The sequence below is a fragment of the Charadrius vociferus genome, unplaced genomic scaffold, assembly GCF_000708025.1.
Source record: "Charadrius vociferus isolate BGI_N301 unplaced genomic scaffold, ASM70802v2 scaffold1429, whole genome shotgun sequence".
Lineage (NCBI taxonomy): Eukaryota > Metazoa > Chordata > Aves > Charadriiformes > Charadriidae > Charadrius > Charadrius vociferus.
The window spans coordinates 171,164-182,072 of record NW_009650164.1 but is presented as its reverse complement, the minus strand read 5'-3'; the positions used below and the strand labels follow the sequence as shown (position 1 = coordinate 182,072).

General features: G+C 60.1%; 1 protein-coding gene across 1 annotated transcript; it reads left to right on the top strand.

Moving 5' to 3' along the window:
* Positions 1–209: 209 nt before the first annotated feature.
* On the top strand, positions 210–3,459 carry LOC104292970 (uncharacterized oxidoreductase C663.09c-like; the record flags this gene model as incomplete). Its single annotated transcript, XM_009892405.1, has 5 exons — positions 210–261; positions 1,130–1,320; positions 1,669–1,827; positions 2,536–2,646; positions 3,346–3,459. Coding segments are annotated over 5 exons (627 nt in total), but the record flags the coding sequence as incomplete, so codon positions are not given.
* Between the last annotated feature and the right edge of the window lie 7,450 nt (positions 3,460–10,909).

The following is a 10,909-nucleotide window of genomic DNA, read 5'->3' as shown; positions in this document are numbered from 1 at the left end:
GTCCGTCTCGCGCTCTGCGCACATGCACGTTGCTTTGTGGAGCCTAGAAGAAGCCTGAGCGCCCAGGCAGGTCCCCAGTCCAGCCATTCACAAGTGCTGAGTAACGTCTGGAAGATGTTTCCCTCAGGGTGGACCATCTCTGGTGCCCCAGGATCATGCTTGGCATCACCTCTGCCTCGTGCTGATTCTTTCCATGTCTCTCTTTGTAGGAGCTGAGAGATCTGGCATCCAAACACCCAAACCTGGTTCTTGTGAAGCTGGGTAGGTGCGCTCTGCTGCCGAGCTGGTAAATTTGTGGCTGCTGGCCACACTTGCCCCATTTCTCCTCCCCTCCCTCCTTGCCTTCAGGCTCTACATGGGGATCCAGTTCTTCAAAGGTGCTTCAAGTCCTGGCCCAAAAAGCCCAGCTTCTCCAGACCTGTCTCAGCCCCAGTACCTTGTTCCCTGGAGCCTCCTTCTCCCATGGCCACAGGATCAGGAGGTTCTTGAGACCCATGCTGGGTAGGGTCCAGCTGCCCGAGCTGAGTGGCCGTGTCCTTGCTGTGCCATGCAGCTGAGCTGCCTTGATCCCAAGTTCCGCGGGACTGGGAGGGCTCCTACCAGAAGGCAGTGCCTGTGGAAACGCTTGTGTGGTCGGCCCAGAGATCGGGCAGGAGTTGTGGGACCTTTCAGAGACATCCGCCAGCAGGTCCCATCACAGTCACTGTGGGCATCATCCCCCCCAAGACTGACTGCCCTGGGTTTTCCAAGCTTCCTCAGGGGTGGACTTTGTCCACTAACAGGAGGTGGTGACTGCTGGTGCCTGACACAGCGTGGGAGTCAGAGCAGTGCTTCGCCACCACGGGGCTGTCCCCAGAGTGGCTTCTCCTGGTGGGCTGCCCCAGGGCAGGGGCCTTCAGCTGCTGATGGCGGGGCAGCTTGTGCATGGCAAAGGCAGTTTTGGGATGAGTTGGGGCTTGTGGGTGCTGGGGTGCTCTGAGCTGGTTGCACAGCACCATCTGGTGCCCACAGATGGAAGGCCACACAGGTCGCGATGCATAGCCATTCCTCCACATCTCAACCTCCTTCTTCTCCCCAGGTTCCCTGGGTGGACCCCATGGCTCTCAAACCCTGTTCTCTTCCACTGCAGATGTTGCGAATCCCTCAGCTATTACCAATGCAGTGAAGATCGTGGAGGGGAAGCTGAACGGCATGGGCTTGAACCTGCTAATAAACAACGCTGGCATCTACACCCCGACGGCCTCGCTGGAGACGGCGGATGCTGAAGAGATGATAAGGACGTACAAGACCAATGCGGTGGGACCGATGCTGATGGCCCAGGTATGGATGAAGCTCTGGGGATGGAGTTCACCATGGAGGGGGAAATTAGCACAGCCTGAGGGTAGCCTGGGCTGCCGTGGTCATGATGGAGATCTTGGAGGGCTTTGCCAGGTTTCCCGGGGCTGCAGGAGGGAAGGGAGAGTGCTAGGCCTGCACTCCCAGTCCAAGCCCTCTGTAGCCCCTCTATGTTGTGCTGGGCTGACTGGGAGCAGGCAGGGTCACTGCAGCAAAACTCTTGGCTTGCTGCTATTCCTCTTCATCCACCCTGTTGTAGGCAGGCTGGGTTGCAGTTGCCGTAAGTGGCGCTGGCTCGAGGCACAGGCGTCCCACCAGGTTGCTTCTCCCCAGGCTTTCCTGCCCCTCTTGAAGAAGGCTGCCCGGGAGAGCACAGAAAAGGGACTGAGTTGCAGCAAGGCAGCGGTCATCAACATCTCCACCATCATGGGGTCCATCGAGAAAACTCCCGAGTCCTTCTTCAAGCCTGTCATCTCCTACCGCTGCAGCAAGGTATGGAGACTGGGGACCTGCCCGTGCTCCTGAGCTCTGTGGGAGTCAGAACTGTCCCTTACCAGGGCAGCACCTGAGATTGTGAGATGGAGGGATTTATCATAGAATCATAGAATGGTTTAGGTTGGAAGGGACCTTAAAGACCATCCAGTCCCACCCCCCTGCCATGGGCAGGGACACCTCCCACCAGCCCAGGTTGCTCCAAGCCCCGTCCAACCTGGCCTTGAACACCTCCAGGGATGGGGCAGCCACAGCTTCTCGGGGCAGCCTGCCCCAGGGGATCACCACCCTCAAAGTGAAAAATTTCTTCCTAATATCTAATCTAAATCTCCCCTCTTCCAGTTTGAAGCCATTCCCCCCTCATCCTATCACTACGTACCCTTGGAAAAAGTCCCTCCCCAGCTCTCCTGGAGCCCCTTCAGGCACTGGAAGGGGCTCTAAGGTCTCCCCAGAGCCTTCTCTTCTCCAGGCTGAACACCCCCAACTCTCTCAGCCTGTCCTCATGGGAGAGCTGCTCTATCCCTCTTATCCATGCTGATCACTGCCTGAGCTCCCTAGGCATCTCCATGCCCACCTAGGGCAGACACGCACCATCTCTTGAAGACCCGGCGTCGCTTTTTCTCCCTTGCCATGAGGCAGCAATGGGAGGGTGACCCTACTGTGTGGAGCTTTCTACTGCCCATGGCTGATGCTTCCTTCCTCCTCCAGGCTGCCCTCAACATGCTCACCAAGTGCCAGGCTCTGACCTACGGGGAAGCCGGGATCCTCTGCGTGGCACTTCACCCCGGCTGGGTGAAAACCGACATGGGCAGCCAGGAGGTGGGTTTTGGCTGAGCAGGTTGAGGAGGAGGATCTGTGCACGGGATCCAAGCCTGCAAACTTGCAGTGGCCTGGGAGGTGCCTCGGGTGGCCAGGATGGCTCTTGGGAGGAGGGGTCCATGTGAGAATGAGTTGCCTCTTGGGCTGCAAGTTGCCTGTGTCAGTGATGGACCACTACAGAACATGTTGGTGCTGCCAGGGAAATAGCATCGGCACATATTCAGGGTGAGCAGAAGGCCTGTTTGGGAGGGAAAAGGCTTTGGGCAGCCCGGAGGTGTGCAGAGAACCTGAATCCAAGACAGTGGGGAGTAGAGGAGCATCACCATCCCACCCTGCAGCCCCTTCCTCGGAGGGCTGCAGGTCCATGAGGTCTCCGCTCACCCTGCAGGATCCCTGGTGCCTGCAACCCTGGAGTTTTGGGAAGGCTGCACGTGGCATCCCACTTGCAGCAGGGATCTTTGACGTGTCCTATTGGTTTAAGCCCGTAGCTGGTGTCCCAGCCCAAGCCACCTCCATCCGAGCCATCAGTGAGCACGCAGCTACCCAACCATCCTCCCACGTCACAGACCCGTCCCACCTCCCCTGGCTCTCTACTCGCTCTGGGTGCAAGGAGCCTCGCTGCTGGCGTGCGCGAGCGGAGTGGACGGTTTGGAGTGACAGCGGGGTCTCAGTCCTGCTCCTCACTTCTTCCCGTTGCAGGCTGACCTGACGGTGGACACAAGCGTGCGGGGGCTGCTCTCTGTACTGCCGAACCTCTCTGAGAAACACAGCGGGACCCTGCTCAACTGGGAAGGTAAAGCTATTCCTTGGTGACGGCTCTCTGTCCCTGCGAGGGACTCGCCAGGTGCCCTGGAGCACCGGGATGCTCAGCCCTATGTGGTCTGCAAGGGACCTCCTTGGGGCTCCCCCGGGCGTGCAGGGCAGCCTGGGATCCCTGCCTCCACCTTGCTAATAAATAAAATCAATTAATACCTGTGCCTTCTCCCAGCTGCAGTGCCCCCACTGAGACTGTCTCTGCTCCTGCAAAAAACAACCCGGCCCTCCAGTCCCTGAAGGGGCCTATAGGAAAGATGGGGACAAACTTCTTAGCAGGGCCTGTTGCGATGGGACAAGGGGTAATGGCTTCAAACTTGGAAGAGGGGAGATTTAGATTAGATATCAGGAAGAAATCTTTTACTCTGAGGGCGGTGATCCCCTGGGGCAGGTTGCCCCGAGAAGCTGTGGCTGCCCCATCCCTGGAGGGGTTCAAGGCCAGGTTGGACGGGGCTTGGAGTAACCTGGGCTGGTGGGAGGTGGCCCTGCCCTGGGCAGGGGGGGTGGAACTTTATGGTCTTCAAGGTGCCTTCCAACCCAAACTATTCCATTCATCTCTGAGCCGAAGGGAGGTCCCAGGGGGCCCGTAACCAGCCCAAAGCCCTGCTGTCCTCCCTGGCCGCTGAGCGTGCCCAGGTCTGCCTGGTCTCTGCTGCGCTTCTGCCCAAAGCACAGTGTCTGTGCTGCACACTTCTCGGGGGAACTTTGTATGGGACACGGTGTCCTTGGGAGCAGCCTTGGGGCAGGAATGGGAGGACCAGTAGCACCATAGTCCAGTTCTGCAATCCCAGGCAGCCAGCTCTTCCCATAATGGAGCCCCAGCTGGGCATGGTACCCCTGGGTGGGAGAAATCTGGTCCCATGGGGGAGCACAGCATGGGAACGGCACTTCTGTGGGATGGAGAGGCTGAAAACCTTAATAAGATGGGCCGGGCAGCCCTGGACTGCATGAATTTGCCCACAAGATGGTAACACCCCCAAAGAAAAGGACTTCGGGGTGGTGCTGGATTATCTCAGGAGGGTTCTGCCCCATCTGGAAAGAGCTTCTCCTTGGGGAACATGGGGAAAAGGAGCCAGGTGCTTCTGCGAAACCAAGCCCAGTCTTAGGTGGGCAGAGGGACCTGGCTTGCGGAGGAGGCAAACCCACTGCTCCTGGTCTTGGAGGCCACCATCTCCTCTTTCTCATCTGGAGGATCAGCTGAAGCACCTCTGTCCCTCTGGACAGAGGCCTTTTCTGGAGCCGTACCTCTCCCCCGGAGCGAAGGATTGCCTGGAAGCACCAGCTTTGCTGGGAATCTTGCCATGGGCCATGCACTGCTCCGCACAGGACACCCCCCTCCCATTTCCCAACCGGGAACGTGAATGCTGCCGTCCCCCCAACCCCAGGTGTCACCCCCCGAGGCAGACAGAGCATCGGGGCAGTCTGCGGGGCTGGGGCCACGTCTGTGCCCCACCGAGGTGAGCTGTGCCCCAACAAGCTCCAGCGAGCCCTGGCACCCGCAGCCTGGGGTGAGTCACATCACCAGTGAGTTTTTGCTCCTCACCAGCTCCAGTTTTCTCCCAAACCAGTGGCATTTTGGTAGCTGAGACTTTTGAGAAAGGGGGACAGCAGGGAGCGTCTGCAACCTGGGTGCCAGCCTGGGCTTGGGGACAGAGGTAGCAGCGCTGCCAGAACTTGTGACCTTGGACCCCTGGCTCCTTGTACCCCCTTCTTGGGGGTGCCAAGCAGCCCAGGTGCCCAGCCAGGGACAGCAGGAGAGGCAAGATGCCCCTGGGAAGTTCAGGGGTGCCGGGAGCATCCCCAGATGGAGAAGGGATCCCTTATTCCACATAATGGATGGACAGGTCCTTTCTGGAGCAGTTTTCAGGAGAAGCTCCACTTCTGTCCTGGACCTGGGGCTCTGCTGCCCCATCCCTGTCATGGGGCTAATGCCGACCTCCACCTGGGCTGTTTGGAGCTCCCTCGCTTCCCCGTGCCCGGGCTGACACGCACTTTTCCAAGCCCGTGCTCTGCTTCCCGAGGCCCTCAGGAGACGGCAGCACTGCGGGGAGCTGTACCCACACGAGGCACCTGCTGCTGCATGGGTGCTCCCTGGCGGGGAGATGCTGGCCTTGGCTTTCTGCTGCCCCAGCTAAGGACTTCTTCATCCTCGGGGAAGATCTGAACCATCTGGGCTCTTCCCAGCCACCCGATTTCCCATGCAAACGCTCGCTCATCTTTGCTCTTTCCTTTCTTGTCAGTGCTGCAATGGCAGCAGGAGGAGAGAAGTCCCTTGTGAGGAACGGCTGAGGGACAGGAGCATGGGTGAAGGGCCTGATCTTGCAGCTGTATGGCTGTGCTAAGCCCAGCGCTGGCTCGGAGACACGGCCAAGCCTCCACCGAGCACCCCTCCTGCCCCTTGGCAGAGGTTCTCCTGCCCCTTGGCAGAGGTTCTCCTGCTCCAGTTGCTCCACACAAGCCAGTTGGAGCCAACCAGTCACCATGGGCTGGCTCCATGCCCATTTCTCTCCATGTTCCTCCCTTCTGCCCCATGCCACGTGCTGGACCCTGGGGGATGAGCTACGCCAGGGATCCCACCACTGCTTGCAGCCTCCCCATCATCACTGCCTGCCCCGTGAGATGGACGTAGATGTTCCCCTGCGAACATGGGGAGAAACGGGACTGCTGAGAGCTGGGACAAGCTCCATCAGCTTGGCTGCTGGTCTGCAGTGCTGGTGACACAGGATGGTTGCCCACCTGTTGTGGCAGCAGGGTTTTGGCTGAGCTTAGGAGGTTCCCTGTGATCATCTCTCTCCGGCCCACTGGAAACTGGGACATCACAGTGTGGATAGGTCACCCGGGACGTGGGTGGCCCTGTGTGCTCCGGCTGTACCAAAGGCGATGGGAGGAGGAATGGGAAGCTCTGCAGGTGAAGTCCACTCTGGCTTTCCTAGAAGCCCAGCTGCTGGGGATGAGAACGAACCTTGAGGGGCTGCTGGACGTTGAAGCACCATGAGCATCAGCCTGTAGGAAGCCCTGTGCAATGGTCTTCCCTTCGGGTGCCGGGGCAACGGGCTAACTGCCATGCAAAGCCAAGTGGCAGCAGGTCGGTCGATCCCATTTTTCAAGCCAACAGGAGACTGGTGCAGGACGACCCAGCTTGGACCGCTGCCACGGGGAATCACCCTTGGTGAGTGCTTTGCCACCGCAGGTGAGATCAGCTGCTCCCCAGGAGCCCATCCTTCCACCTGCTGAGACAAGGGTCATCCCAGGGAGCACACAGAATCACACAGAATCACAGAATGGTCAGGGTTGGAAGGGACCTCTGGGGATCATCTAGTCCAACGCCCTGCTGGAGCTGAGCTGCCAGGGACCATGCCGTCTGTGATAACTTGAAGACCAGGGATGCCTGAGCACCTTAAGGTGTTCCAGGGCACGTGTTCCTCAAGAAGCCTCAGTGTGGGGCCAGATGGGCAGGTCCCCCTGCTCAAATGCTTGCCAAGCGGTGTCGGCTTTTCCTTTGCACAAGTTCCGGGTGTTTGTGCTCATGCAGCTGATTATCTCCCTGTTTCCTCTCCTGCCTGATGTTTCCTGCCCGGCTTGCTCCTGTTGGCCGGCTTTGCCTTTTGTATCAGGCTTATCTCCTGGCTCTGGGCAATGTCAGACCTCAGCATCCTCCCTGCCCACCGTGGTGGCAACACGCAGCCCTGTGTCCTTTCATTGAGCTGCAGCACAGTGCTCCAGGAGACACTTGTGGTGCCAGCTCCATCTGGCCATCTAGCAGCTCCTTGGGAGAAGGGGCAAGCTGGGACAGAGCAAGGATGATTTGGGATCCATCTGCTTTTAGAAGCTGGGGGACAGGTGCCAACTGGACCAGCGCATTGCCACGGGGGGCTGCTGGGTCCAGCAGTAGGGGAAATCTGGACAACCTTCACACAGGGGCTGCACAAGGGCATGGGGACACATCTGGGGACTTCCAGGGACCGTGGGTGGGGAGGTGGTCACCCAGAGCAGCTCAGACTGCCTCCGCCAGCCCCTGTGGAGCCATAGTAGCGTCTGGGGGCAAACATACCTCTGCTCTGGGGAGCCCAGAGCCCTCCAGGCTCCAGGGATTGACTTCAGTGGTGGGAAAGGCCTGTATTTTCCAGGATCTTCCACCAGCTGCCGTCTTTCAGACCAACAGTTCCTGGCAAGGACTTGTTGCACCAGGAGTTGGGGTCAGGCAGGTCTGTGGGTCAGGACAGGAGTGGGGAGGACACAGTGGAGTCCTGGCAGGACTTGCCAGGATCAGGGCAAGACCCATTTTGAGATGCAACCTCCCATGGCCAAGTGAGGACAAACAGCAGCAGGCAGAGCCCGCGGGAAAGGCAAAGCCCGCTCCGGGAGGTCAGAAGAGGAGAAACTGGGAATGGAAAAGGGCCGCTCCTGTGACACAGATGCGGCTGCGGAGGTGGAGCAGCAGGCAGGAGGCAGGTCAGGAACAGGCAGCACACGAGGAAGTGCTGGGACATCAGCCAATGTGGCCAGGGCGGGCGGCCACAGCAGCTCCAGGTGCAGCAGACCTTGCCTGGCCAGGGAAGGACCAGGAGGAGAGGTAACCAGCTCTGCAGGGACCTCAGCCAGGACCTGGAGATCCCCTCGGCAGAAGCCTTCTTCCAGCTCTTTGTTCACCCAAGGTGCGGGCACTGTCCTTGACATGGCGGCGGGGGGAGTCGGGGCAGCAGGATGGTCATGGTGGGGACATCTCCGTGCCGGGTGGCACTGCGGTCCTGTGGCTCAGAATGCCAGGTGACCATTCCCAGAGCCACCAGCGGTAGGGTAGACTGATGCTGGGAAGGCTGGGTGGTCTGAGGACCTACAGGTCTCTTGGGGGTGCAATGCCGGGAGGGTGCTGGAACCCATCAAGGTACCAGCACCCAGTCTGGGTGCATGAGAAACGCGGCTCAGGAGGAAGCACATCCCGGTCCCTGCAGCACCAGGGCAGCCAAGGAAGCCAAGTGGGGCCAGCAGATAACGCGCCGAGGCTTCCTCCGGCACACCGCAGCTGTGGGGCCAGCGTTGCCGCATCGCTATCTGGCCCTGCAGAGCTCCGTGCATCCCTTCTCCCTCGGCTGTATTATTGTTTAGCGGGGAGGAAGCAGCTCACCAAGTCCCACCTCAAGCTTTTAACCCGCTGCTGCCTGGCCTGCCGCTCTCTGCTCCCGTCCACAGCCGGGATGGCTCCACGGCTGCCCTGGGAGGATGGGTTGGTACCGGGAGTTTGCTGCAGGCTTTACCTCCCTGGGGACCAGCAGCATCCCCCGGCAGGTGTCCGCTGAGCCGTGTTGTCTCCTACAGTCACCCTTGCAAAGGGCAGACGCTGACATTGTCATCTCAGCGTGGAGAGAAGGTGCCGAAGGCTTTAGGAGCCGATGATTCCCTCCTTGCTCTCTCTTCCCCCTTTTAGCTGGTCGCATCCTGCCCAGTGCATCCTCTGGAAGTCTCCCCGAGTCTGCTGGGGGAGCACCATGGAGGCAGCAGTTTTACCAGCTTTGTACAGATTTAACCCAAATACCTAATTTTGGAGGTTTGGAGGAAATCTATCTCGGGGAAGAAAACTGCAGTACTTCACCGGCTTCATTTGATGAGCCGGGGTTTTATTGGACCCCAGGGTCTCCGGAGGTGCTACGCGCCACTCCTTGGGTAAGTGGAAATCAGACGGACATCTCGGCAACCTTCTCCAGGTCATCTTCTCGTGCAACTGAACTCAGCCAAATTGTCCCCCCACCTTCTTCTCTGGCAGGGAGGGGACCTCAGTGTCCTGTTGGCACAGGCTGTGTCCTCCCTGGCGATAACCACCGTGGGACACCTTTCCTGAGCATCGGTGTCCGTGCGGGAGCAGAGGTAGGTCACCCAGCCACTGAGCCTGTCGGGGCCATGCAGAGATGCTCCACACTGTCCTGCAAATAAACCACATACATTGCCGTGCCCATCACACCCACCGGGGTCCCCTCTGCGCCCCCAGCACAAACCAGTCCTATGCCAGCCCGCTCCGTGCCCTGGGGTCCTGCCACAGCCACATAGGTGAAGCTTCCCAAAAAAAACCCCCGATGCCACCTGTTTGGGAGCCGAACTCAGCTCGGCAGCGTGCAGGCGTGAGTTGCAGCTGGGCGCTCACCCTCCCTCCCGCGGCCTGTGCCTTCGCCCCCAGCGGTGCCCACAAAGGGGGTGACACTGCCGGAGCTGGTCCTTGGCCGTAGGACCCCGTCCCGTTTCGAAGGGTCCTGCCGGGGGTTGGGTACAGGTCAGCCTCTCCCTGCCCGGCCCCCGGCACCGGCCGGGCCTGAATTTCCAGCTGTGGCAGAACAAGTTCCTGAGAGGCTGCGCCCGCAGCTGGCACCACGCCGAGCCGCCGGCGTGCCCGGCCGGTGCCGTGAGCGTGCACGTGGGGGGGACTTTGGGGATGGCGGGGGGGGTTATGCCACCCAGGGCATGCCATGGGATTTGGGGGAACCCTCCTGCTGCTCGCAGGCTCAGCCCTGGAGCGGGATGGGGCTCAGTGGAGGGGTCGTCCCCCTTGTGCACGTCCCTCTGTCCCCAGCACGTCATCATCCAAATGCATCTGTGCAAACGCAGCCAGTGACACAGGGACTTCAGGGCTGTCCCTGGAAAGGAGCAGGTACCCATGCCATCCTCTCCAACCCGGTTTGTGTCCCGGGGATGCAGAGTGGAACGGCTGGGGGGCCCACTCAGGTCCCAGCCCTGCTTCCCCAGAGCATCCTTCGCCGCTTGTCGGCTCTAGGGAGAGGGCTGAGCCCCGGTGATGGCAAGAACAAGGATCCAAACTCATTTGGATGAGCTCTCTCCCCAGTGTCCCTCTCCTCGGAGTCAGGGAAGTCACGCTGGGGAGGAACTTGGCTCCTCTTGTTTGTTATTACAGGATAAAGTTACCCTTTAAAGCAGAGCCAGTGCTGTCAGGGCTGCATACCACCCGGGAACATCGCTCCTTCCCGACGGCTCCAACACACTTCTTGTTATTGTGCTCGCACAGAGCCAGCCCGCTCCCAGCCCTGGGCACAGCGAGGGGGGATCCGAAAAGGAGCCTCGAGGCTGTTTGCCCACCCTGGGAAAGTTGGAAGCAGAGGGAAAAGGCCTCTCTCTGGACTGGGAGAGCTCTCCTGGCTCTGGGATACTGTGGGGAAGAAGGGATGGAAAGCAAGGGCTGGGAGCACCGGGAGGGCAGGGGGACCGGGATGAGGTTGGGGTGCGCTGGGGGTGTCTGCTGTCTACCCCCGGAGAAGGGCCAGGGATGCTGCCCTCTCTGCGGCTCGGCTGGGGACCCTCTGGAGGGGACAGACCACTGGTGTCCCCCCCACTGGGGAAACTGGGGTGCATGGGGCAGGGTGGTGGCGTGCGGCTGGCACCCATCTCGCCACCCCACGAGTCCGGCGCCAGCACTGCGCAGGTGGGAAGAGGGCTGGCTTCTCCTTGG